Below are 25731 nucleotides of genomic sequence, written 5' to 3'. Positions count from 1 at the left end.
TCATGGCTTCTTAAGGCACTGATTACCTCTTCCAAAGAGACTTCATTCAGATTCTTTGCTATCTTGAATGTAGTCACCATTGGACCCCATCTTCTGGGAAAGCTTCTGATGATCTTCTTTACATGATCAGTCTTGGTGTAGCCTTTGTCCATAACTCTTAATCCAGCAGTTAGCGTTTGAAATCTTGAGAACATCTTCTCAATTTTTTCATCGTCCTCCATCTTGAAGGCTTCATATTTCTGGATTAGAGCAAGAGCTTTGGTCTCCTTGACTTGAGCATTTCCTTCATGGGTCATCTTCAATGACTCATATATATCATAGGCAGTTTCCCTGTTAGATATCTTCTCATACTCAGCATGAGAGATAGCATTCAGCAAAACAGTCCTACATTTATGATGATTTTTGAATTGCTTCTTTTGATCATCATTCATTTCTTGTCTTGTAAGCCTTACGCTAGTAGATTTCACTGGATGTTTGTAACCATCCTTCAAAAGATCCCATAGTTCACCATCTAGACCAAGGAAGTAACTTTCAAGTTTATCTTTACAGTATTCAAAGTTTTCACCATCAAATACTGGTGGTCTAGTATAACCATTGTTACCATTTCCATTGTATTGCTCAGCAGAGCCAGATGTAGATGTAGGGTTAGGATCCTCACCAGCCATCTTTTACTGAAGCGTTTTTCTCTTCCTGAATCTTTTCTAAACACGGTTAAGTGCTTGCACCTTAGAACCGGCACTCTGATGCCAATTGAAGGATATAAAAACACTTAGAAAGGGGGGGTTTGAATAAGTGTAGCTTTAAAACTTGTAAGATAAAAACAATTTGCATAATGATTTTTATCCTGGTTTGTTGTTAACTAAACTACTCTAGTCCACCCCCTTGGAGTGATTTACCTCACCTGAGGATTTAATCCACTAATCACACAAGATTACAATGGTTTTCCACTTAGACAACTTCTAAGTCTTCTAAAGTATACTGATCACAACCTGATCACTCTAGGAACAATCTGCTTAGATACCCTCTAAGACTTTCTAGAGTATACTGATCAACAACCTGATCACTCTAGTTCTTACAACTTAATGTAAACAAATTCTTTTAAGAGTTACAATGCTTCTTATAAAGCTATTATCACAACTGTAATTTTCTCTTAAGTTTAAGCTTAATCTCACTAAAGTATTACAACAGCATTGTAGTGAGTTTGATGATGAAGTTTGAGAGCTTTTTTGAATTTGACAGCGTTTCTGTATATTTGCACAAGAGTTATATTTCGTAGTTCGTAGTTGGTAACCTTGCTTCTCATCAGAACTTCATATTTATAGGCGCTTGAGAAGATGACCGTTGGGAGCATTTAATGCTTTGCGTAATCCGTACAACATTGCATTTAATGTTTCACTCTTTTGTCAACTACCTCGAGCCTTGCTTTCGCTGTGTCTACTGACGTTGCCTTTAATAGCTTCTAACGTTCCTTTTGTCAATCAGCGTAGCCTGCCATCTTGTACTTGCTTCTGATCTGATGTTTGTGTAAACAACGTTTGAATATCATCAGAGTCAAACAGCTTGGTGCAGAGCATCTTCTTGTCTTCTGACCTTGAAGTGCTTCTGAGCGTGATACCATGAGAACTTGAGTGCTTCTGCTTCTGATCTCAAGTTCTTCTGATGCTTCCATAGACCATGTTCTGATTCTGCTTGACCATCTTCTGATGTCTTGCCAGACAATGTTCTGATGTTGCATGCTGAACCTTCTGAGTCAGTGCTTCTTGCGCTGATTTTGTGCATACTCTTTATATAATTCCTGAAATGGAAATTGCATAGTATTAGAGTACCACATTATCTCATACAAAATTCATATACTTGTTATCATCAAAACTAAGAATATTGATCAGAACAAATCTTGTTCTAACAACCCTTTTGTTTTTAAACCTTGGTACTAAAGAATAGAATTATTCCCGGTGAAACTATTCTTAGTCCATTGACCTTGTATTGTTAAAGCTTGGTCTTTTTTTTTTAAACCTTGGTGTTAAGAGAAGAATTATTCCCGGTGAAAATTCTCCTAACCCATTGACCTTGTATTTTAAAGTTTGGTCCCTTTTGTTTTAAAATTGTTAAGTATTTTAAAGCTTAACCTTTTAAAGATTTGTTTGAGGATATATGTGATCAAGATGGTGGGTCAGTGTTGTTGGAAAACAATAAAGCCTATAAGATTGAACATTGTTGAGGAGTCAATAAGGTTGTTGAGCCTGTGTAGAGGCACGAGAACCAATAGAAAAAAATAGAGTCGTGTGTGAGCCTCCACTTTTTAACACGGCGAATGAACCAACATCAACCACATATTAATTCACAAACCAACAACTTCTAGAAAAAAAATCAGCATGAAAGAATAAGTCTCTTTCAAGCCAAACAATCTAACATAAAAAACATAGAATGATACGAATATAACTCAAACTGACAACAATCACGATGACTAATACTCATTTTGAGTTAGCACCAGTATAGAGGAGACCATTCTTAAATCTTGAAATTTGCATATCTCAACATATATGGAGACAATTTGAGAATCAAAAGCTCGGAATATCAACTCTGCAGTAGAAACACAAAACATGCGACCATGGCAAAATCATTTTCGTTTAAAATACTCACCAGAGAAAAGGAACGAGCTGTAAAAAAACCTCCATACTTCAGCTTGGAAGAAATTGTAGCACACAATAATCCTTCAGCGAAAATATCTGCCTCCAGAGAACCATAATCTGGTGAGAACTTAGCCGAAAAAATCCCACTGATGAAACATAAACACAATCCGAAGTTGACCCAACTGATTTCCGATCTGGTTGTAGCGTTCATTTGCCAGCGATACCAACCGTTGTTGGAACCAAAATGATGGAGCAAAAGGAAGCAAGAAGCAACCAAAATATAAGTCTTAAGGAGAGAAAGAGAAGAAACCAACAACCACACGCGACAACGCCGTTATGAGAGAACCCCTCAAAGACTACATCAAAGCTATCGACAATGATGATTGAACATCTTCAAGGGTAATAGGGTGGTGTGGAGGAAGGACCTCATCGCACCACCAAAAAACTTATGTACATGTTGAAACTTGAAAATTGGATTTTGGGAGAAGAAAAGTGGTAAGCTGCGGAAAGGGTTTCCACAATTACTCAACCATAAAATAGTAAATAACATTTATGTTTTATGGTATGGCTCGTAAAAAATTTAGAACAAAATCTATTTTTAAATATTAAAATTTTAAAAGAGATCCAACTATAAAATTTCTACTTAAGATTACACACATTTTAAATTTAATAATATTTATTATCAAAAATTAATTGGAGAGCAGATAAAAAACTATTAGTAACTGGCTAGAAGATAGATTATCTTATGCTAAAAATTTAGAATATCTTTCGAGGGATCCAATCATAAAATCTCTATTATTATTTTTTAGCTAATAAATTTTATTATTAGTAAGTTATTAGAATATAGATCACCCATTATTAGCAACTAATTAGAAGCTAAAAGAAAAAAAAATTATCTTATCATTTTCATCATCTTAATTCTTAACCTTAATTAATTGAAAAAAGCAAAGAAAGATCTTAAGAACCTAACAAAAATTAGTAAATGCAAACATAAGTCAATAATAAAACTTATAATTAAAGACATTTGTTTCGCTTGTTGATCAGGACTCTCTAACCCATGTCTTCAAAAGTAACTTTTGCGATATTTTAAAGAATCACTCTAAATTGTCTATTTTATTAACTATACATCATCATTCACAAACCTCTTCCCTTCTTTCTTCAACCCTCGTTTTCTCTTATTTTCATCCATTAAAGAGGGGAGATTTTAGGGTCAATTTTTGATATAAAATACCCCTCTAAATTCTTTTTTATTTCTTTTTTATTCAAATAAGTGATTTCAAATATTTTTTTCTTCGTGATTTCATCGTCTTAGTGTGACATTGTGTTGGTTGACGTCATATTGTAATGTTATTTTGTTTTCCCATCTTAGTGCAGTGTTTGCTCGGTTCAGATTGACAAATTAGTTTCGATTTGGTGCATATTCAATCAATAATTTTGACGTCGTCAATGGTGTATACTCGAAGACATGGATATTCCGAGCAATTCAATTTTGTCATATGTCTAGGATTTGTCAAATTTGTAGGCATTTTTCTGTTATATTCTATGAACGTGAGTGTTGTGTGTTTTTTTGTAAAATCATCCTTTTCAGTTTATAGCGATTTGGAATTTGTATTATTCGATGTATTCTCTCAATTTGAAAGAATGAATGTCGTTTTTAGTCACAAAAAAAAGAATCACACTAAACTCTGAATAAAATTTACTTGATAGAACAAAAATCACTTATTTCAGAGGGTTGAAGGGAAATAGAAAAAAAGTGCTACAAAATATCAGAACTGCAAATTTATAAGACTAATCCAACAAGTTTCTCACTGTTAGCTCTACTTTAAGATAGAGAACATCATTAATAAAGTAGAGGTTGTCCTCCTCCATGAAAGATGTCCATGGTGCGGAAAAAAAATTCTTGAAACCGACTGCTTCTCTTCCCCCGGTAAATATAAAGTTTCCTTTAAATTTGCAAATATATTCTAAGGTTGGCCTCGATCGAACATCAAATTCATAGTCAACACTGAAGTTCGTAGAGTCATTCTCATACATGCCAAAGCACAAGCCGAAGCAATGGTAGGAGCTCTGCGGGTCCATATTGCAATGCGCTGACAAGAAAAACCCATGACCGCCTAAATGGAAGGGTCGTGAACAGACTTGGCCAGAGGGGAACAAGTTGGAGCACTCCTCCCGCCTTAGGTCTAAATATACCACACATTGTTGTTGTGGATGTTCAAATTCCACAACTTTAATAGGGTGGTACTTGTATGACCGCTCAATGAAGAAACGACTAGTGGAAGCCGATTCCGCCGCTAGTATTCGGTTCTGCTGTGGCCCATCAACCTTGAAATATAAGGCATCTAATACTAGCTTAGAAGTGACTTCATCTTCAAAGTCATTGCAACTGCGGATCATCTTCAGCTTGCGGAAGGTCATGTATGGGAAGCGGATGAAGGGGATAAGCTTTTCTCTTAGAATTTCTCTCCTCTCTTCCAGACTAGGGTATTGGGTTTGAGCCCACATCACCACAAAGTCATATAGTACATCCTCAGATGCGACCTGCAGCTCATCGCTGGATAGTAATGCCATGATCCCAGCAAGTGGCAATCTCATCAACTCCTCCTGATGTCTGTTCAATAATAAAATTTATTAACGTTAAAAAAATCAGCGATGATTTAGTACACAATTATAAATATATCAACCATGTCCCAAAAATCATCTGTAACATATTTTAAAAAAAGTATTTAAACTAAGATAAATTAAAAAACATACTTTGTGACATCCTTGTAACGAGCAACAAGATACTTTTTTGCTGCTATAGCCAATGGCCAAACAACTTCAGTCATTAGGAAACTATGAGGAAGATCTAGGTAAAGCAACGCAGCCTCTAGTGTAATGGGGATGTTTAGCAATATTCGGATGCAATATCTCATGCAGGACGCCACCCCAAACTTGTCCGCCGCCATCAAGATATCCATCAATCTAGGTGGTGAGGTCACGTATAGAGAATCATTGTACATAAATTTTAAAAGCTCCATGAATGGAGCTTCCTCTAAAACATGAAAAATATATCAACATTAGAAACCAAACTATTGGAAAAAACATATCTGAATAAGAAAATAATCTAAAAAGCTTTTTATATATGTTTATACCAGATGCAGTGATTCTTACGGTGATGTGCGCCTGCTTGGACTCCTTCATCCTATTAGAAAATAGCTGCAAAATAATACACATAATTAAGCAAACAATATTTTTCAAAAATATTCAAATCTAACAAATAAAGAAGAGACGTCTACCTTGTAGAAGAACGAGCTCTTCTCGGCTAGGATGGAGGAGCTGACATACAATGTCTTCTCTTTAACGACTGCAGAGTAGTCCATATGAAAATTTGCAGTCACATCAGCATTGCCAACCTCATCACCTATATTAATAATAACCCAACTCTAACCAGTGAGTAGAACTGAAAACTTAACATTCATTGAAACGATGTGTTTAGCTTGCAAGCAAAAGAAACATGTTTTTAAGCTTAAGACTGTGTTGCTACATAAGCAATTCAATCAATGTACCGACACGATTCACAATTACTTCTAGATTGTGCTCCATGTATCAAGAAGATTATCATTCATCACAATTAATGTAAAAAAAATTAAAATTCTGATAAACATTGTCAAACCAACGGTAAGATGTTGCGTTCATGACTTGAACTGTGGTATTTCTTAAAATAAAATAAAAATCACAAACGATATGATTTTTGTAAGTTATCTAAGTACCAATTGCGGGCACTTCAACATTTGCATCCTTTTGAGGCTCACTCAGCACACCATCATCTACATCAGCTTTGTCCAATAACAAATTTGCTACCAAAAACAGAAGAGAACATATGTTATGAAGATGCAAAAAGTATAACCTATGCACAAAATCAAGTTTTTATCATTGCTCTCTCCTATCATAATGATGCAAAAAAGTATAATATTTAACTCAATCACAAGGATTCACTATTGAAATATATTTAGACTTAACTCATAATAAAATATTGCTCATGACTTGACAGTAGACAAAATTTGAAAATCAATGAACAGACCCCTCAAAATCGAGTATTAATCAACATACGATTTTTACGACCCCTGTATACCCACCATTAAATTCAGTATTGTATTATTGAAAATTTTGTGCCTTAGTAACCCTAAACAATTCAACACCTTTAGAAAAACACAACACCTTTAGAAAAACACATTGAAGTATGATTGCATTCATTTAACATAGAAAAAAAATTCCTTTTCAGTTTGTGTAGACCTTAACGTGGTTCATTTGATATGAGTTTTAAATTTCAACTCGTACACTAATTAAATCACAATAACACCTAGTTCAAAGCATGGTACCAACTCTAAATGATGAAACAAATAAAAATATATTTAACCCAGACATAAGAAATGAACACCACTCAAATTATATATTCAGACACTTTTCATTTTTTTTTTAAAAGAAGGGTTTTGAGAAAAATACTAGCGTATACCATTTTCTTTCAGTAAGTCCTCCTTTCTTCTTTCGTCGAGGCTAGTACGATCAGCACTTGTGGAACCATTCTTGATATTGGGGAAAACTTCAATATCATCCTTCATGATTTTAAGTTGAATGATTCTGTCCGAAAAATTAGAATCATTGAAGACAAAACTTAAATCGGCATCTTCAAAATCTCTGTTTCTAGACTCGTCCATCACAATTAAATTGGTGTTGTTGTTGATAGTGCTCATATTGTGATTGATAAAAGGACAGAGAAATTTCTCGTAAAGAAGAACAACGAAAATGAGTGGCAAAAGATATAATTCTAAACTATGAGAATGGGATATATATATATACATGAGAATGAGAGGGCAATTGCATGCATTTATTCATATACAGCGAATTAAACCATTGTTATAAAGTATTTCTACGTATAAGGTATTTGTTATTTTCCATTTTTATTTTTATGCTATTTTGAAGATTTCTAACAATTTTGGATAATACAAATAAGGATAGTAGTTCTTTTTTCCATTTTTATTTCTTAGAATCCTTCGAATTTGTACACTATACACCAACTCACATAACTAAATTTCTATGTTCTAATTTAATTTTGTTTTTTCTTTTAATGTTATATTCTAATTGTGTATAACTAAATATGGCAATATACATGGTATGTAGTAGGGGTGGACATCGGTTCGAGTCGGTTTGGGTCCAAAACTTCAATCCGGCCCAATACTCGAGTGACATATATAGGCTCAATTCCGATCCATTAAACTTTTAGTTTTTTTGAATTCAGGTTGAAACGGGTTTGAGTAACTGTACCGATTAATTTCGAATTTCATCTGCAATTGGGCCAATGTCCAAATACTAAATCCAATAGTATTTTTCTTATTGTTTTTAAATTCTTATTAAGAAGAACAATTTCTTTATAGACCCCATGGCCATGGGGTGAGGACCCTGCCAAAAATCTCAAAATACACTTTTACTTCGGAGATACATCTACGAAAACACCAATTTTCACATTTTCAATTATTTCAGAGATGCATCTCCGAAAATACCCTTTGACCAGTCTCGGAGATGCATCTCCGAAATATGCTATGAGTTTTACTTTTTCTTTACAAAACAATGATTAATCCCATATTTTACATTAATCGGCAAAATTGCAAAATAGAATCAAATAACACGTAAACTATAATAAATATGGCTATATTAATCAATGGTAGTTGTTCAGATAAGTCAAAAATGTAAAAATATTACAACCCAACAAAATGTCATGAATAAAACATAAATAGGCAACTACTACTGAGTATGTCTAATCCTAACTCCTTGGGACCTCCTCTGCCTCCTATACGCCGTCACACCGGCCGCGTCACTGACCATCCTCTCCACAATGGCAACTTCCTATGGACCGCCCTGCTCAATGATACCTCTGTCCAATGCATCCTGACCAAGCATATGTATCCGATAGCATATCGGTAGGAGATCAGTGGCATGGTCATCCTCGGTCTGCTGGTTCTCCAAGATCTCCTCATGTGCTGGCCTAGGTGGATCTCCGGGAGCATCGGGTGTCATCAAAGGATGTGACACCCGATAAAACAGTGTCACATAACCATCCACACAGTGCCAACTCTAGGTGGCCACCAAACGCCGATACTCCTCGGGCACCAAATGATGCACCCAATCCTCAAATATAGCAGTGAGGCCCACTCGGGTAACGGTGTCGAGAGCAGCCTCAAACGGAGACCTCGGTATCATCTCCACACGTACAAACTGCCTCATGCACCACTCCGGCAGATACCTGACCATGGTGTTGGTCCCACATGCTAACCTTCCAGAATATAATGCGATGCGGTCGAATGAGACAACATTATCGTAATCAGGGAAGGGCGTCCAATGGTTGTCATCGTGAACAGTGCGGTCGAGGTACAAGCGATATGGACCCACCTTGTTATTCCCCCTCTGGAGGACGTATCGTGCTGCCGTGGGCATGGCGTTATCGTACGCAAGATCAATGCCGAAGTCGTGGACGCGGTGGAAGTATGAGATGATCCAACCCTTAAACACAAATACTAAAATATGTTAAAAAATATGAACCATAATTAAATGTAAAATAATTAAAAAAGAAACGTACCCTAAAGAGTGTGCAAGAGCCAGTCAACTGTCTGGTCCTCCAGTTGGAGGCTTCATTCATCTTCTGGTATAGGTATACCAAAATGGCACCCCGCCAGTTCCACTTGTGAATTATAGTCAGATCAATAAAATAACGGAGATAAGTCATGTCGACGTAGGTTGCACTTTTGTCCACAAGGAGTGAAGTGCCTATCAAGAACATGAACCAACACCGCATAGCGCAACCACAGTGATACTCAACAAAAAGCCTGTCACCTGCCTCCTCGAACTCCGCTGCCGCCACCAAGTGGTTCTCATAAAGTTCTTTCAAGTTGGAGAACCAGATATGCGGCCCACTCGTCGCTCTGCACTCGTAATCTATCATATTTGGCTACATACCCAAATTGTCCACCATCCACTCAATGGCCTCCTCCTCCGCATCATCCTCGTCGGGCTCAGGGTGAACATCAGGTATCTCCCCCTCAACTCCCAACTCCTCCTCATCCTCACGGGAAGAAGACGCCCGAGCCATCGTGTTGAAAATTTTGTGTTTTGGGTATAATGAAAAGAGGGGGAGGCTGTTTTGAATTTATAGAACAACGCAGGTGTTTTCGGAGATGCATCTCCGAAATCAATTTTTTTGGTATTTTCGGAGATGCATCTCCGAAATAACCTTTTTTACATATGTTAAGTGCCAAAATGTAGTTATTTTGTGTTTGTAAATAGTGGCACTTATCGATACTTTTTGTTAATACCGTTTGAATAATTCCCCGTTTTTGTGCATATGTGTATCGTTTGTGTTTTGTTACGTTTTCATGTAAATATATACTGTTTGATAGTTTTGTTGTCTTTTTGTAGGTATTTATGTGTGTTCGAAGCTTTGAGGAATAGAGTGTCGAAGACACGGCGGCGAACACGCGATTTTACCAATTCATCGGCGGACAAGGCTCAAAATAAGGATGATCAAATTCATCAATTTGGTTGCAATTTGTTCATTGTTAGATAGAGCATGGAATAAGCTTTCCAACGCTTCGAACCGGGCGCAAATCGGAGTTACGGTTCTCAAGATATGACCAAAACAAGATTTGCTGTTCTGTTGAGCGCGCTAAGCGGGCTTGATCGCGCTAAGCGGGGTCTGGAAGCATTTTTGACCCGTTTGGCATAGAGTTGGGCGCTTAGCGCGGGTTTTTGGCGCTAAGCGCGGTCTGGCGGCTTAAGAACAATAAAAAACAACCCGCTTAGCGCGCTGGGCGCGCTTAGCGCGGTCTGCGACTTTCAGACTTGTATATATGTTGTAAAAACACTTTTTTAGGGTTTTTTATCATCCATTTCCCCCATGGAGTGGCTCTGGTCCAATTTTGATAGTTTAGAGGCTTAGGAAACACCATTGGGTGCGACATCATGTGGATTGATCATGGATCTGTCTCGATTTCATTGTACCGGTGAGATCTTTCCGGCTCATCTTCTCTCTTCCCTTTGCTTCATTCCAATGGTGGGTGTTGTATGTATGTTTCTACTCTTATTGTATTTATATTTGTGGATCTTGGGATCGTTTATATATTCGCTTTACAAATCATCATTGTTGTTGTTCTTGATCTTTTTGCTTAAATGCTCTGGATTTGTGTTGTTGCAGACATGGACACCATAGATCTTGATTAGGAATGATAACTGTTAGTTTCTGGGTTGCAGACATGGATTTAGGACTAACAATCGTAGTGGGTATCGAGTCTAATGCCTCCGTGTTGTTTGTGTCGATGGAGAAATCGCTGATGTGAATAGTACGGTTGAGCTTTCGTCGGTGTTGCAGACATGGACACCGATGTGGCATCTCGAGTGATGCCCGGTGATGTTGATGCGTATTGTGAGTGTCGAGCGATAGATCTTCAGATTTAAGTATTTGACGGGTAGAACGAAATGCAATTCCATAACTATTTCTCTTAGACTATTGAGATTGTTTATCTGCTTTTATTTACTTTTCCCGCATTTACCTTTCCGCACCCAATCATGAAACTTAGAACGCGAGATAGTCGAACGGCAGTTCTTCTCACCAATCTCTGTGGACTACGATACGATATAACCTATATCACCCGGTAATAAATAATACCTATTACTTTTTGCTTGCCGCTTTACCGCTTCAACAAAATGGCGCCGTTGCCGGGGATTGGTTTTGAGATTAATCGCATTGCGATGGTTTTTTGTTTTAAGTTTCGTAAATATGTCCATATCGTATATTTTGTGCATATTCCCTTACTTGTGTGTTTTTGTATATTTATACATGTTTATGTTTTCATACTTGTACATGTTTGTGTGTTTGATTTTGTTCCTCTTTACTTTTGCTATTTAGCAAGGTGAAGTTGGCTAAACAAATTGAACTCGGATAGTTCGTAAATTCTAAATATTCACTTTTCAATTTGTTTAACCAATTAAGGATTTTGTAAATATTGTGTTTTATGTATATTTGTGTTTTTACACATACTTATATATACTTTTGCTTTTGATTCGTTTGTTAAGTGTTTGGGCAGGACATTTTCTTTAGGTGGCGTTTGAGGCGAAAGCACTGGCGTACCGCGGGGAAGTTCTTACCATTCGCGAAACAATAAAAGGCGTCGAGTTAACGACGTAAAACGAGCGCTTGTTGGGAGGCCCCCCAACGATTTTATTTTCTGTTTTATTTTTCTGTAAATGAGTTGTGTAGGTGTTAAGTGGAGGCCGCACTAGAAATTTTGGTTTTCTGGACTGGTTTTTCTCTTCCTGGTGTAGCACGCTTAGCGCGCTAGACCGCGCTTAGCGCGGTCTGTAGCTTTTGGCCAATGAATTCTTTTTAATGATTCATTTGCCTCACCTTTTTTCCCACTTACACCAAGGCTTTATAGTAATATATTTTATAGTTATAATTTTAATTCTTTTGTTGTTGTTTAGACTCAAATTTTGGCTCGATTACTTGAAGTCGCATTTGGTAATTCTTCAATTTTGATTGATTCAACGTGCCAATTGTGCGGTAATGATTGTTCGAATTTGTACATAGCAAGGTACTCGTTTATCGCTTTCTATAGCATAACATGTTTAGGAGACTTTTCATTTGTATAATTTTCATATTGTTCATTCTTTATGCATAACTTTCTCATGACTTGAATCACATTAGTTTCCCCTTTTTACCATAAATGTGAGGTGGCTTTCCATTGTATACATATGCGAGTGATCGACATTTCTTGTTTTAACTGGATATTATTATGTTTAATCTGTCGTTTGTATTGATTTTGTGAATGCACGAAAGTGATCAAGGCACTTGTTTGATTTTGAGCACAACTACCATAGCCAAATGTCAATTTACCTTGTGAGTGTGTGACCATTCGTAGCCCCTTTGAGCCTTTTTGTCATTGTCCATTTTGTTTTTGAACTTGAGACATAGTTCACCTTTTTGATGGATTTTGATTATCGTTTTTCTTGAACCTTTAACTATGATGTTTAGTTGTATTTTTACCTTGCCTTAGAAAGTAGGGAGTATTCACTTTATATTGTGGTTGAATTCAAGTTGGGGAGAGGATGTTTGCTTGTTTATGTAGTGATTGATGTGAGGTTGAGGAAAGAAAAGAAAAAAATGTGAAAAAGAAAGAAAAGAAAAAGAAAGAAAAAAGAGAAAAGAGAAAGAATTTTGAAATAGAAAATAACAAAAAGAGTTGGGAATAAGATTGTGCTAATAAGTATTGGGTTTGGTGTGAAACATGTGATGAAGAAGAAAGTTTGATTGAAATTCCTTTGTTTGGAACTTTGTGGAAGTAATTACTCCCTTAGGTTTAGGCAAATTTTTGTTTCGATTAGCTTTAGGAATTATCACTTGTTTGTTAACCGAGCCGCATTACAACCTTTAAAGCCCTTTTGATTCGTGTCGTTGCGTTTTCAATACTATTTTTGGATGAATGCATAATTTTGTCTTTTGTTTGCAAGTTGTCGGGTGAGTGTCATTAGTCCTCACCTTTCGGTGTTTTTCATCTACCGATGAATTTTTGCTAGGCGTGATTCATTATTGAGCTTGTTTTTGTTTAGAATGTTTTGTATGATTATTGTACTTAGGATTGGTTTCATTCTCATGTTGTCGTTGTAGGATTGTGGTAAGTATTTACTTTGTTGGTACGTTTTTGTTTGAACCGTACAATTGTTTTGTCTTTCCAAATCTTGTTGATTCTTGATTCTTTGATTTTTACTTTTGATTCTTTGAGTGTTTGGCCTTGTTTGAGGACAAACAAATTCAAGTTGGGGAGAGTTGTTAAGTGCCAAAATGTAGTTATTTTGTGTTTGTAAATAGTGGCACTTATCGATACTTTTTGTTAATACCGTTTGAATAATTCCCCGTTTTTGTGCATATGTGTATCGTTTGTGTTTTGTTACGTTTTCATGTAAATATATACTGTTTGATAGTTTTGTTGTCTTTTTGTAGGTATTTATGTGTGTTCGAAGCTTTGAGGAATAGAGTGTCGAAGACACGGCGGCGAACACGCGATTTTACCAATTCATCGGCGGACAAGGCTCAAAATAAGGATGATCAAATTCATCAATTTGGTTGCAATTTGTTCATTGTTAGATAGAGCATGGAATAAGCTTTCCAACGCTTCGAACCGGGCGCAAATCGGAGTTACGGTTCTCAAGATATGACCAAAACAAGATTTGCTGTTCTGTTGAGCGCGCTAAGCGGGCTTGACCGCGCTAAGCGGGGTCTGGAAGCATTTTTGACCCGTTTGGCAGAGAGTTGGGCGCTTAGCGCGGGTTTTTGGCGCTAAGCGCGGTCTGGGGGCTTAAGAACAATAAAAAACAACCCGCTTAGCGCGCTGGGCGCGCTTAGCGCGGTCTGCGACTTTCAGACTTGTATATATGTTGTAAAAACACTTTTTTAGGGTTTTTTATCATCCATTTCCCCCATGGAGTGGCTCTGGTCCAATTTTGATAGTTTAGAGGCTTAGGAAACACCATTGGGTGCGACATCATGTGGATTGATCATGGATCTGTCTCGATTTCATTGTACCGGTGAGATCTTTCCGGCTCATCTTCTCTCTTCCCTTTGCTTCATTCCAATGGTGGGTGTTGTATGTATGTTTCTACTCTTATTGTATGTATATTTGTGGATCTTGGGATCGTTTATATATTCGCTTTACAAATCATCATTGTTGTTGTTCTTGATCTTTTTGCTTAAATGCTCTGGATTTGTGTTGTTGCAGACATGGACACCATAGATCTTGATTAGGAATGATAACTGTTAGTTTCTGGGTTGCAGACATGGATTTAGGACTAACAATCGTAGTGGGTATCGAGTCTAATGCCTCCGTGTTGTTTGTGTCGATGGAGAAATCGCTGATGTGAATAGTACGGTTGAGCTTTCGTCGGTGTTACAGACATGGACACCGATGTGGCATCTCGAGTGATGCCCGGTGATGTTGATGCGTATTGTGAGTGTCGAGCGATAGATCTTCAGATTTAAGTATTTGACGGGTAGAACGAAATGCAATTCCATAACTATTTCTCTTAGACTATTGAGATTGTTTATCTGCTTTTATTTACTTTTCCCGCATTTACCTTTCCGCACCCAATCATGAAACTTAGAACGCGAGATAGTCGAACGGCAGTTCTTCTCACCAATCTCTGTGGACTACGATACGATATAACCTATATCACCCGGTAATAAATAATACATATTACTTTTTGCTTGCCGCTTTACCGCTTTAACAACATCTTCGGAGATGCATCTCCAAATTATAGGGGCATTTATGGAATTTTGTTAGGGGTTGCAAAGAAGGGAAGGGGGTGGATAAAGAAATTGTTTTAAGAAGTTATTAGTTGGGCCACCCAAATTTCAAGCCCAATTACAACTCTATGAATTATATTTTAATTTTAAAAATGGAAAATTGATTGATTTTTTATAAACAAAACTATTAATTATTTGGATGAAAAATGTACTAATTATTTGTTCATAGGACTATTTTGAGTAATTTTAGCTAAACATAATAGGAATCAATTGTCCATCATCCAACACAGTTATTGTACAAGTCATATTTGTTACAAATTCTATAATATTATTATAAATTATAGTAACATTCAAATATATAATGAGTCATATGGAGAGATAAATGTGTTCTGTCCATATTTTCTCCAACTCATTCATGCAAGCAATATATGTCATAAAAAATTTAAACAAGAGATAATAGTTAACAAAAAAGAGAAATCAATAATGAATAATGATCAATGTTAATGATAAATTGAGAGATTGTGTCTTAATCTAAAGACAAAAATTTGAACAAAATGAAATAACCATCTTGAAAATATGTAAGGCACTTAACTTTTATTACTCACAAGATCATAAAATGTGTATTCATTTAGTTAAATCTTCATCTAAGCTTTGCATCTATGCCACTGTTTCAAGTTTTTCATACAAGTTTATTATTTCTACAACACTGTTTAGTGTCTCTTTAGTAGTAAAAAATTGCTGAACATGAACCTACTGTAAACAAAGATACTTCTTTGGTTCAGTAACTCAATTTAAAATGACAAAACTATGCAGTCTAAGGATGAATAAAGACCTGTCTTTGAAGCTGATTCTGATACCTCAAGATCTCTGCATTGCAACAAACATAACCAGTTTATAGTAGTTATATACTTACTCATAAATTAGGGTCATGTAAACATATTTTAAAATTCCAAAATTTATATAGTTGATCTAACCCATGAGGGATAAATCCCTTGATCTCTCACTCAGCAAAAATGGCATCCGTTGATCTATCACTCAACAAAAATGGCATATGTCACACTTCATCACAACACAAATAAATCAAAGAGAGATAAAATTTAAAATTTAAAATTACAAAAACCATAAATAAATAAGTTTAGAAAGTTCACCTACAAATACATATCATCTAAACCTTACAGTAACCATTAAGATGTCATGCTAAATAGATTGAAACCAGAAAATATTAAAGACACTTTTAGGGATGAAAACCATTCAACACAAGATTTCAACTATAAACAAAAAAGTGATAACCACCGCAAAATCCAAAAGTATCACAACAACATTAATACCAATAACAAGTATCATGAAGATAGAAGCAACAATCTGCAATGATAGTTTTATCCGTTAATATTAGAGGAGGGGGAAGCATAGTGAAAAGAAAAAGAATAGGGTTTATGAATAGAACAGGGGAAGCGGACGTCTGTTTCATTCAGGAGACTAAGCTGTCAGGTTTAAATGAGGGCATGGTTAAGGAAATGTGGGGTGAGGACACGTTTGAGTTTTCATACATGGATGCTATAGGGGCTTCAGGAGGGATTTTAACGATGTGGGGGAAGGATTTTTTCAAGGTTTTGTTCAGCTTTAGAGGAGAGGGATTTCTAGGGCATTGCGTGGAGAAAGATAGTAAGCTGATATATCTGGTAAACGTTTATGCTTCTTGTGTTAATTTGAATAGAAGGACCACGTGGAAGAAGCTGGTAGAGTATAGCCGTAAGTTTCAACAGGGTGACTGGTGTGTCGGGGGAGATTTTAACGCTGTTTCAGCCCAGGTAGAAAGGGTGGGGTTAGAGGTCGTTGTCTTAGGAAGGAGATATCTCAGTTCCAGGATTTTATAACAGAAATGAAATTGGTGGACATACCTATAATAGGAGGTAAATTCACATGGTTCAACAGTAACGGCAAATCTATGAGCAGGATCGACAGACTCTTTCTATCTGAGAGTTTCATAGAGGATTGGAACATCGAGGGGAAATATATAGGAGCTAGAGAAATCTCTGATCACGCGCCGATTTGGATTAAAAATAACAGGAAGGACTGGGGGCCGAAACCCTTTAAGTTCAACAATGGTTGGTTAAAACACCCGGATTTTGGCAGTTTTGTAAAGGAAGAATGGAGTAAGATAGTTGTTATAGGGAGAGGGGACTTCTGTTTGGTTGAAAAGCTGGAGATTCTAAAGGGTCGGCTGGCTTGGTGGAATAAATCAGTTTTTGGATGGATTGACTTAAACATAAAAAGCGCGCAAGAAGAGCTGAGTTTTTTAGATGACTTGTTTGCTAGTTTTGCAGGTACGGTGCGTGACGAGGAGGTGAGAAGGAGGGCAAAAGTGGTGGAAGTTTTTTGGGAAAACCTCTTTAAGAAGGAGAGTCTTCTTAGGCTCAAATCAAGACAGTCGTGGCTAGCCGAGGGAGATAATAACACGAGGTTTTTCCACTGCTCTCTAAAAGGAAGACGAAGCAAGAATAAGTTGTGTTCTCTTCAATATAATGGAAGGAGGTTAGAGGAAGTTTCCGAAATAAAGGAGGCCGTTTTTAATCATTTTAACGACTTTTTTACGGAGCCAGAACATAATAGACCAGTGTGTTTTTTTCCTAATTTGAAATTTCTTTATATGTCTGAATCTTTGGAGCTTGAAAGCCCTTTTTCTTTGGAAGAATTGAAGGAGGCGCTTTGAGAGTGTGATGCCCCAATTTTGCCTAAGTCTCCTTAATAGGTTTTGACTTAGCAGGCCCTTGCATTGCTTTCTTTTTCTTTGCGACTATTGACTGCCGGACTTAATGATGACGGGGAACCATCGGTGATTATGTTCAAAGGAATAGTTTGGAATAATTAAGTTAACTGAGCAGCTACCCTACCCCAGGTTATGTATTAAGGGTTTTATTTTATATGAAGGAAAACTCCTACTTCTTTAGGATCAAAGGGGTTGACGAGGGATTAACATCCTTATATCCCCATTGTTTAGGAATTGAAACAATGCCTGGACATCGTCAACACGGTCTGTTCGAAAGCATAATGTATGAAGTTGTGGTATCATTTTCGTCATTCTCCCTCTAAAGGTGTACAGCTTTAACGAGATTTGAATATTGCAAAGAAGAAAACTAGGTAAAAACGCAGTTTTAAATACAGTGAGAACACTAGGAATAAATCAAGACAAACGTAAGCAATGCATGCATATGTCGTAAGACCAATGTTTAAACAAATAGAAAGAAATTGCGAATGAAAACGAAACTAATGATCTAAGAACTCCTCCTTCTAGCCACCTATGGCATTAGACTTGCGAGGATCTTTGAACTCAATGAGCCCTTATTCAATTAAATCTTGGATCTTGTGCTTCAACGGTCCACAATCCTCTGTATCATGATCAGGACTATCTGAATGCTAAGCGCACCTAGCATGATGCTTGTACCCAGGAGCGGGATTAGCTGGGGCTGAGTATGGAGGTAGCAGAGTTACCAAGTTCTGACTGAGCAGACGTTGCAAAGCTTGAGACAATGACATGTGCAATGGGGTAAATGATCGTTTTGGCTTGGCCTTCCAGGTGCGTTGGCCACCCTGTTGCTTTTGCTGATCCTTTCGTTGTAGTACCGGGGTCTGATTAACCAGGATTGCCCCCACAGTGTTGGATTCCTTTTTTTCGTCATATGACTTCTTAGTGTGATAGGAACCTGAGGGTGCCCCTTGTATCTTCCCATTTTTTATCCCATTTTCAATCCTCTCACCGATGACAACCAAGTCCGAGAACCCTGAAGATATGCTTCCGACCATCTTGGCGTAGTACGGTCCTTGCAAAGTTGCCATAAATATGTCCACCAGTTCTTTTTCCATCAAGGGAGGTTGGACTCGAGAAGCCATTTCCCTCCACCTTTGGGCATACTCCTTGAATGATTCATCCTTCTTCTGTGACATATTTTTTAATTGCAACCGGTTGGGTGCCATGTCCAGGTTGTACTTGTATTGCTTCAAGAATGTGTTAGCAAGATCATTCCAGCTTCGGATATAGGATTTCTCCAATTGCATGTACCAGTCAATAGATGCTCCGCTTAAGCTATCTTGGAAGAAGTGTATCATCAGCTTTTGATCGTGAGCATAAGCAGCCATTTTTCACACATACATGTGCAAGTGATTCCTCGGACATGTGAGTCCTTTGTATTTCTCGAAGTCGGGAATCTTGAATTTGTGTGGGATAGTCAAGTCTAAGACCAAGCTCATTTCGAAGGCATCCACGTCGAAGATATCGTATCCTTCTACCATTTTTAGTCTCTCCTCTAGCGCCTTGATTTGTTCATTTTCCTTGGAGTCTTCCCCAGGGTTAGGAATAGACCGTTGTGTCTGAGGTGCTTGGTTTGTGTTGTCCACCTCTTGTACTCTGTATTGTAGATCCAGGTGATCATCATTCTTAGGGACGTTGTTAGCAAGAATGCGAACTGTGCGGGTTGTCCCTTTCGTTTGTGGAGTGGGGAAAAATCCTTCTTGAGAGGTCTCTCCCTTCTCTTGGAATTGGATAGCTCTCCTGACAGATCGGACCCGAGGTCTATCCTTAGCCGGGCCAATGCCTGAAACAAATCCTAGCAGCGGGTTTTTGTCGTTGGGGATCTCATCCTGAACCAGGGTATCCCCAGACTGAACCTCTTTTACCTTTTCTTGTTTATCTAGGAGGGCCTTCATGAATCCTAGCATCTGAGCCATACCACCTTTAACCTCTTCCATACTATTCTCTAGTTGATCTACCTCCTCACGAAGGGCGGCTTGATTCTGTTATAGTTGATCCATTGATTTCTTTTGCTGAAATCTTGTTTGATAAGACGATCGGGATGTTAGGTTATCCTTCCCAATGATCTCTTGCTCTGGAGATAAAAGAGAAATCTTCTCTCAATGCCATGGAAATGATGTGCATGCCATGAATGATATGCTTTATTCGTATTTATGTCTTATCCACGTTTATGGATTAAATATAATAAGTCTCTTTTTTTTCTCTCTTTTTTTTTTTGAATAAGACATGATGCAAGAATGCACATGATGTATGATGAATGAAAAAAAAAAGAAATAACAAACAAATAATAAACAACATATATATAGCACATAATCACATAGGCCCTAGGTTCATAGGTTCGACGTAGCGGCTCTAGGGAGCCTACCATTTCCATGGGTATGTCCTAGACACGGGTCGCATGGGGTCGTTCGTAGCCTCTGAGACTTTTTGTCTCTTTGGATTTTAGAACAACTCATTTTATCCAATGAGGTTCAAATTTTTGGGGTAGGTTCTCAGAGAGATCAGCTGAATACTCAGTCCTTCCCTTAACAAAGTCAAGCCTCGTTTTGGACATTTCCGAATATTCAACCCACTCCGAGTGGAGTTATAAATAAGACTCGTAGACGAATCAAGTACCCCTGGTCTTAAGGATAACTCCCATACTTAGGTTTTAACACAAATATATGACCCATCAATGCATATATAAAAATAAAAACCAGGCAGTTAAATATAAATATATTAACATAAACAATTAAATATTTTTAGACAAAAATAAACAAATAAACAAATTAAATATAAAAATAATTACAAACCCTAAAAATGGCAAATTAGCCAAACCCTAAAAATTTGTCAAACCTAAACCCTGCCAAAACCTATAGGAGCATAGTATTCACCATTAAGTGTTTATCCCCAGCAGACACACCAGTTGTAGCAACCTGCCCTAAAATTAACCTTTAGAGTCGCCACCTATTCTATCAAGGCGAATAGGAAACCTTTATACAACTAAGAGATTCAGGATAAGATACTATATTCAGGTCGAGGGAAGGTGTTAGGCACCCTCAACCCTTTCCTAAGGTTTGCGTTCTAAAGTCAAGGTTTATGGCTAAAAAATAAAGAAAGATGACAGACAGTTAATAGAGTTAAAGGCTAATTATTTGAACATGATTAGAGTTTGGAGATTTTATCTTGAAGTTATGGCCTTTGAAAAAAAACTGCTTTTGGTTGACTTTTGAAAAGGACCTATAATGTTTTGTACTATATATATCCCAAATGAAGCATTTCTGGCCTTGGCATGTGAGAGACAAAGTTGTAGAGGATCCAATTTCCTTCCAAATAGGCTTTGAATGAGGAATTTATGATGTTCCTGTGAAATTTATGGCCAGTCAAAGTTGAGTTGACTTTCTCCTAAAGAAACCCTAATTTGAACCTTTTTGCATTTGTTCATTTCTGAGTTTCTATTGATGGATCATGATCAACCTTTGATCAAATGATGGATATATTCTCACACACTTGATGTTGACCAAAATTGAGAGGGTTTGACTGTGCTTTGACCATGGTTGACTTTTAGGTCAAACCAGTTGACTGTGGATCATTTGAACTATTTGAACAGGTAACCTTTGGAGTTGAGTCTTGACTTTTGTCATAGTGGTGTCTTGAAACATAATGGACCATGGGGAACTTCATTGAAGACCTTGTTTTGTTACTTTCCTCAAGAAGGTACCAAACCCTAGCTTTAGGAGATACTTGCTTAGGAGAGTGTCTTGATGAAACTCTTGAGCTTTGAGGTATTATGAATGGAATATGGAAGGCAAATTTTGGGGTATGACATCTGACACGTCTTATGTGATGGAGACAGGTTCTTTTGGTAAGGAGGTGGGGAATAGGAAGTTGGATATGATGGAGGGTGTAGGAGCGTGGAGACAGATGCGGGTGGGGAGTGTGATGTTAGCAAGAATATAAAGGTCCAAAAGGTGAAAGATTTATCTACTATTTTGGCCAATAGTAAAAAGGTAGATTTTACCAATGTTCCTTATGTTGATACCGCGGGGCCCAGGGTGAATGGTAGTAATGAATATAAGGTTTGTAATTCTGATGATGTTGTAGCTATAAAAGATATTGTTTGTGGTTACAGTAGTGTTTTGTTTGATAAGCCTAATCAGAATGTCAATGTTAATTTACTGGAGGAGGAGGATTCAATGTCTAATAAATTTTCTGGTGTTTTTGTCATGTGTGGTAATGTCAATTCCGATTACGGTGTTGTGCAATCCAACAAGAGGTTTTGGAAGAACAAAGATCTTGGGTTTAATGCTAAGGAAATTTGGTCGAGAGCTAGACGTTTGGGCATGTCAGGAGGCGGTTCAGTTTCTCAACAAATTGAAGCAATTAGATTGAAGGAAATTCAAGATAAAAGGAACAATGGTTTGAAGGATGCTTATATACTTGGTTCTCAATGATTATTGTTTCTTTCAATTTACGTGGGTGTGGTGGGAGGGCCAAATGGAAATGTTTACAAAATACGTTAGAGGTGGCTAATGTCAATGTGTATTTTGTTCAAGAAACAAAATTGCATAATCTTGATTCGTTTGGGTTGGAGTCTTTATGGAGGGGTGAATTGGTGGGGTGGAGTGCTAAGTGGGCGGTGGGGAGGTCGGGTGGGCTTCTTATTTTCTGGAAATTAGGTCTTTTTGATCTTATTTCAAGCTTCGTGGGGGGAGGGTGGGTGTTCATGTCATTTGGAAAGATTTCTCTGTTTATTTGGTAAATGCGTACTCTTCTTGTATGATTGATAAGAAGAGAGTTTATTGGTCCAATCTTTGTCGCGTGAAGGAATCGTTTTCGGATGGTTATTGGTGTGTGGAGGGTGATTTCAACACTATTCGTTGTGCGAAGGAGAGAAAAGGAAGGTCGAATTCCTTTAATCTAAGGGAAGCGGATGAATTTAATTCTTTCTTGACAAGGATGGATTTAGTTGATATTCCTCTCATGGGAAACAATTTTACTTAGTTCAATCTTGATAGGAGTGCTTGTAGTAGGTTGGATCGTTTCTTAATTTCATATTCCCTTCTTGATTTGTGGAAAGTAAAAGGTATTATGGTAGGTGAGAGGTCGTTGTCGGATCATTGTCCGATTTGGTTGGCGGGTAATTTTGTGGATTGGGGTCCAAAACCTTTTAAGATATTCAAGTGTTGGTTCGATCATGAGGAGTTTCTTCCCTTTGTGGAGAAGGAATGGAAGGCCATGGCCATCCGTGGTAAATATGGGTTCATTCATAAGGAGAAGCTCCATATTCTTAAAGCTAAGATGAAGTCTTGGAATAGGGAGTGTTTGGTGTGCTCGATTTAAATGTGGATAAAGCGGTTAGTACTCTTAATGATCTCGATTTGTTTGTGGCTAATGCGGGGAGGGGAGATTTTTGGAGTGACACTTTGTCGTCTAATAGAGTGAAGGCTTCTAAGTATGTGTGGGAGGCGATGTTAAGAAGGGAAAGCATGTCATGTCAAAATTCTAGATGTCGGTGGATTCAACAAGGGGATGCTAATTCTAAATACTTTCATTCTTTTATGCGTGGAAGATTTAGGAGGAATAATATTGTGAGTCTTAATTCGGATGGTGGCCTTTTAGAGGATGTCGCTGTGATCAAAGATGACGTGTATGAACATTTTAAACATCGATTTTTGGAGCCCTGTATGGGTAGACCGGTGTTGGATGGAGTTGGTTTTAATGCTTTGTCGGTGGAGGAAAGTAAGATTCTTGAGGAGCTGTTTTCCATGGAGGAAATAAAGAACATCATTTGGCTTAGTGATTGTGAGAAAAGTCTGGGTCCGGATGGTTTTCCGTTGGGGTTCTTTAAGAAGACTTGGAGCTTTGTCAATAAGGAGTTGTTTTACTTTGTTCAGGAGTTTTATAAGCGGGGTTCTCTTCCTAGAGCGGCTACAGCTTCATTTTTGGCGCTTATTCCTAAAGTGGATTGTCCTCAAAGAATTGATGAGTTTAGATCGATTTGTTTGGTCGGCTTTTTGTATCGGTTAATTTCAAAGTTGTTGGCGGCTAGATTGAAGGTTGTGATGGGGAAGTTAATCTCTAAGTCTCAATCGGCGTTCATTGAAGGAAGGCAAATGTTTGATGGGGTTCTAGTGCTCAATGAGGTGTTGGATTTTTCTAAGAGGAGTAAGAAAAAGTGTTTTGTGTTGAAGGTGGATTTTGAAAAAGCATATGATTGCGTGTCTTGGGGGTTTCTTAGATATGTTTTGAAGCGCATGGGTTTTGGTCATAGGTGGTAATCTTGGATGGAAGGTACGGTCTTTTCTAGTTCTATTTCTATTTTGGTTAATAGTTTGCCGACGAGGGAATTCGATGTTTCTAGAGGTTTACGTCAAGGGGATCCTCTTTCCCCGTTCATTTTTCTGTTGGTGGCAGAAGGTTTAGCAGGTATGATGCGTAACGCGGTGGTCGAAGGTAGTTTCAAAGGTTTTCATGTTTCTTCTAATATATCCTTTATGATGCTGCAGTTTGCGGATGATACTGTTCTTATTTGTGATGGTTCTAAGGAGAATTTATGGTGTGTCAAGGCTTTGTTACGTGGGTTTGAGTTGGTATCGGGGTTGTGCATTAATCTGAATAAAAGTAAGCTTTTTGGTGTGCATTTGGAGGAGCAGGTTCTTGTAGCGGCTTCTTTATTCTTGGGGTGTCAAGTGGGGAAGTTTCCTTTTGTGTTCTTGGGCATTCCAGTTGGCGGTAACCATCGAAGGAAGGATTTGTGGTCTTGTTTACTTTCTAAGCTTAAAAAGAGGTTGAGTGGTTGGAATGGCAAGCACCTTTCGTTGGGAAATAAAGTTACTTTACTTAATTCGGTTCTTAATAGTATCCATATTTTTATGCTATCTTTCTTTAAAGCTCCGAGGAATGTTTTGGATGAGATTGTCAAAATTCAAAGGGACTTTCAATGGGGGAGAAGTGAAGGATGCCGAAAGGTGTGTTGGGTTAGTTGGGAGAAGATTTGCCGTCCGTGTAAAAAGGGGGGGGGGGGGTTAGGAGTGAAGAATATTGAGATTTTCAATCTTTCCTTGATGAGTAAATGGGGTTGGTATTTTTTGTCGGATAGGGAGGCGGTTTGGAGCAAATTTATGGAGTTTAGGTATGGTGTGGGGAAGTAGGCTCTTTGTGGGGTGATGCCGGGTAGAATGTTATTGAAAACTTCGTTGTGGTGGAGGGACGTTCGTAAAGCAAAGTCTCTTGATGCCGTAAAGCAAGCAGGTTTAGAGGTAAACTTTGACATACCATTCTGATATAACTATGTGATATTTTGTAATCACTCAGTACAAGAAATCATGTTTTAGCTGCAAATATTTAGCGACGGCCCCGACCCCGATGCTAATAGCGTCAAATTTATGTTTCTAAAAGCGGACGCTAACAGGTTAAATTACTTACTAATTTATTTTATTAGGATTTTTAGTATTAGCGTCGGTCTAGGCCGACGCTACTTATTTTCTATTTATTCATTTTACTTTAGCAGCGATTTAAGCCGACGCTAACATATATTAATATTTATTTTAGTTATTTGATTGTTTTATTATAGCAAAGGTCACGACCGACGCTAAAATTGGTGCAAAAAATTTCCGTTTCCACCCTAAATTTTGTGTGCCTCCTTTTTTATTGGTGTAATTGTTTATTAATTTAAGTAGTAGCGACGCTGTAAGACCGACACTACGCTAATTATTTGTGAAAAAAAATTAATTTTCCCCCACATTTTAGGTTGCCTCCTTTTTTTTAATTTTAAATTAATAAAATAAAATCAAATAAAACTAAATAGTTTTTTAAAATCAAATAAAATTAATTTTACAAATTAATAAATTAAAAGCAAATAGAATTAGAAAACAAAACCAAAATTAAATTCATAAAGAAATTTTTAAAATAAAATCATATAATTAAAATTAATATTATAAGCTAATAAAATAAAACCAAAACTAAAATTAAATTAAAATTATAAATTA

The 25731-nt window shown here is 37.3% G+C and overlaps 2 protein-coding genes across 2 annotated transcripts; one reads left to right on the top strand and one right to left on the bottom strand.

The window, feature by feature from the left end:
* Window positions 1-4418: 4418 nt before the first annotated feature.
* On the bottom strand, window positions 4419-7363 carry LOC131615091 (BTB/POZ domain-containing protein POB1-like). Its single transcript, XM_058886596.1, has 6 exons — window positions 7126-7363; window positions 6383-6469; window positions 5909-6033; window positions 5765-5828; window positions 5385-5664; window positions 4419-5241 (listed from the first exon to the last, which is right to left on the bottom strand). The coding sequence occupies exons 1-6, from the start codon at window positions 7361-7363 to the stop codon at window positions 4419-4421; spliced, it is 1617 nt and encodes a 538-aa protein (XP_058742579.1).
* Window positions 7364-16834: 9471 nt separating this feature from the next.
* LOC131615090 (uncharacterized) lies at window positions 16835-17665 on the top strand. The gene has a single exon (XM_058886594.1). It carries the CDS (start codon window positions 16835-16837, stop codon window positions 17663-17665), a length of 831 nt encoding a protein of 276 aa, XP_058742577.1.
* Window positions 17666-25731: the final 8066 nt, after the last annotated feature.

The sequence above is a fragment of the Vicia villosa genome, linkage group LG6 (assembly GCF_029867415.1).
Source record: "Vicia villosa cultivar HV-30 ecotype Madison, WI linkage group LG6, Vvil1.0, whole genome shotgun sequence".
In the NCBI taxonomy this organism is placed as follows: Eukaryota; Viridiplantae; Streptophyta; class Magnoliopsida; order Fabales; family Fabaceae; genus Vicia; species Vicia villosa.
This window is presented reverse-complemented; position numbering and strand designations above follow the sequence as displayed.

Excerpts from the sequence above, each read along its gene's own strand:
- LOC131615091 (XM_058886596.1), bottom strand. The coding sequence starts at position 7,363 with ATGAGCACTATCAACAACAACACCAATTTAATTGTGATGGACGAGTCT. Across the intron at positions 6,470-7,125 it reads GGACTTACTGAAAGAAAATG|CAAATTTGTTATTGGACAAA; the intron begins GTATACGCTAGT and ends TGTTTTTGGTAG. Across the intron at positions 5,665-5,764 it reads CGTAAGAATCACTGCATCTG|AGGAAGCTCCATTCATGGAG; the intron begins GTATAAACATAT and ends TTCATGTTTTAG.
- LOC131615090 (XM_058886594.1), top strand. The coding sequence starts at position 16,835 with ATGAAATTGGTGGACATACCTATAATAGGAGGTAAATTCACATGGTTC.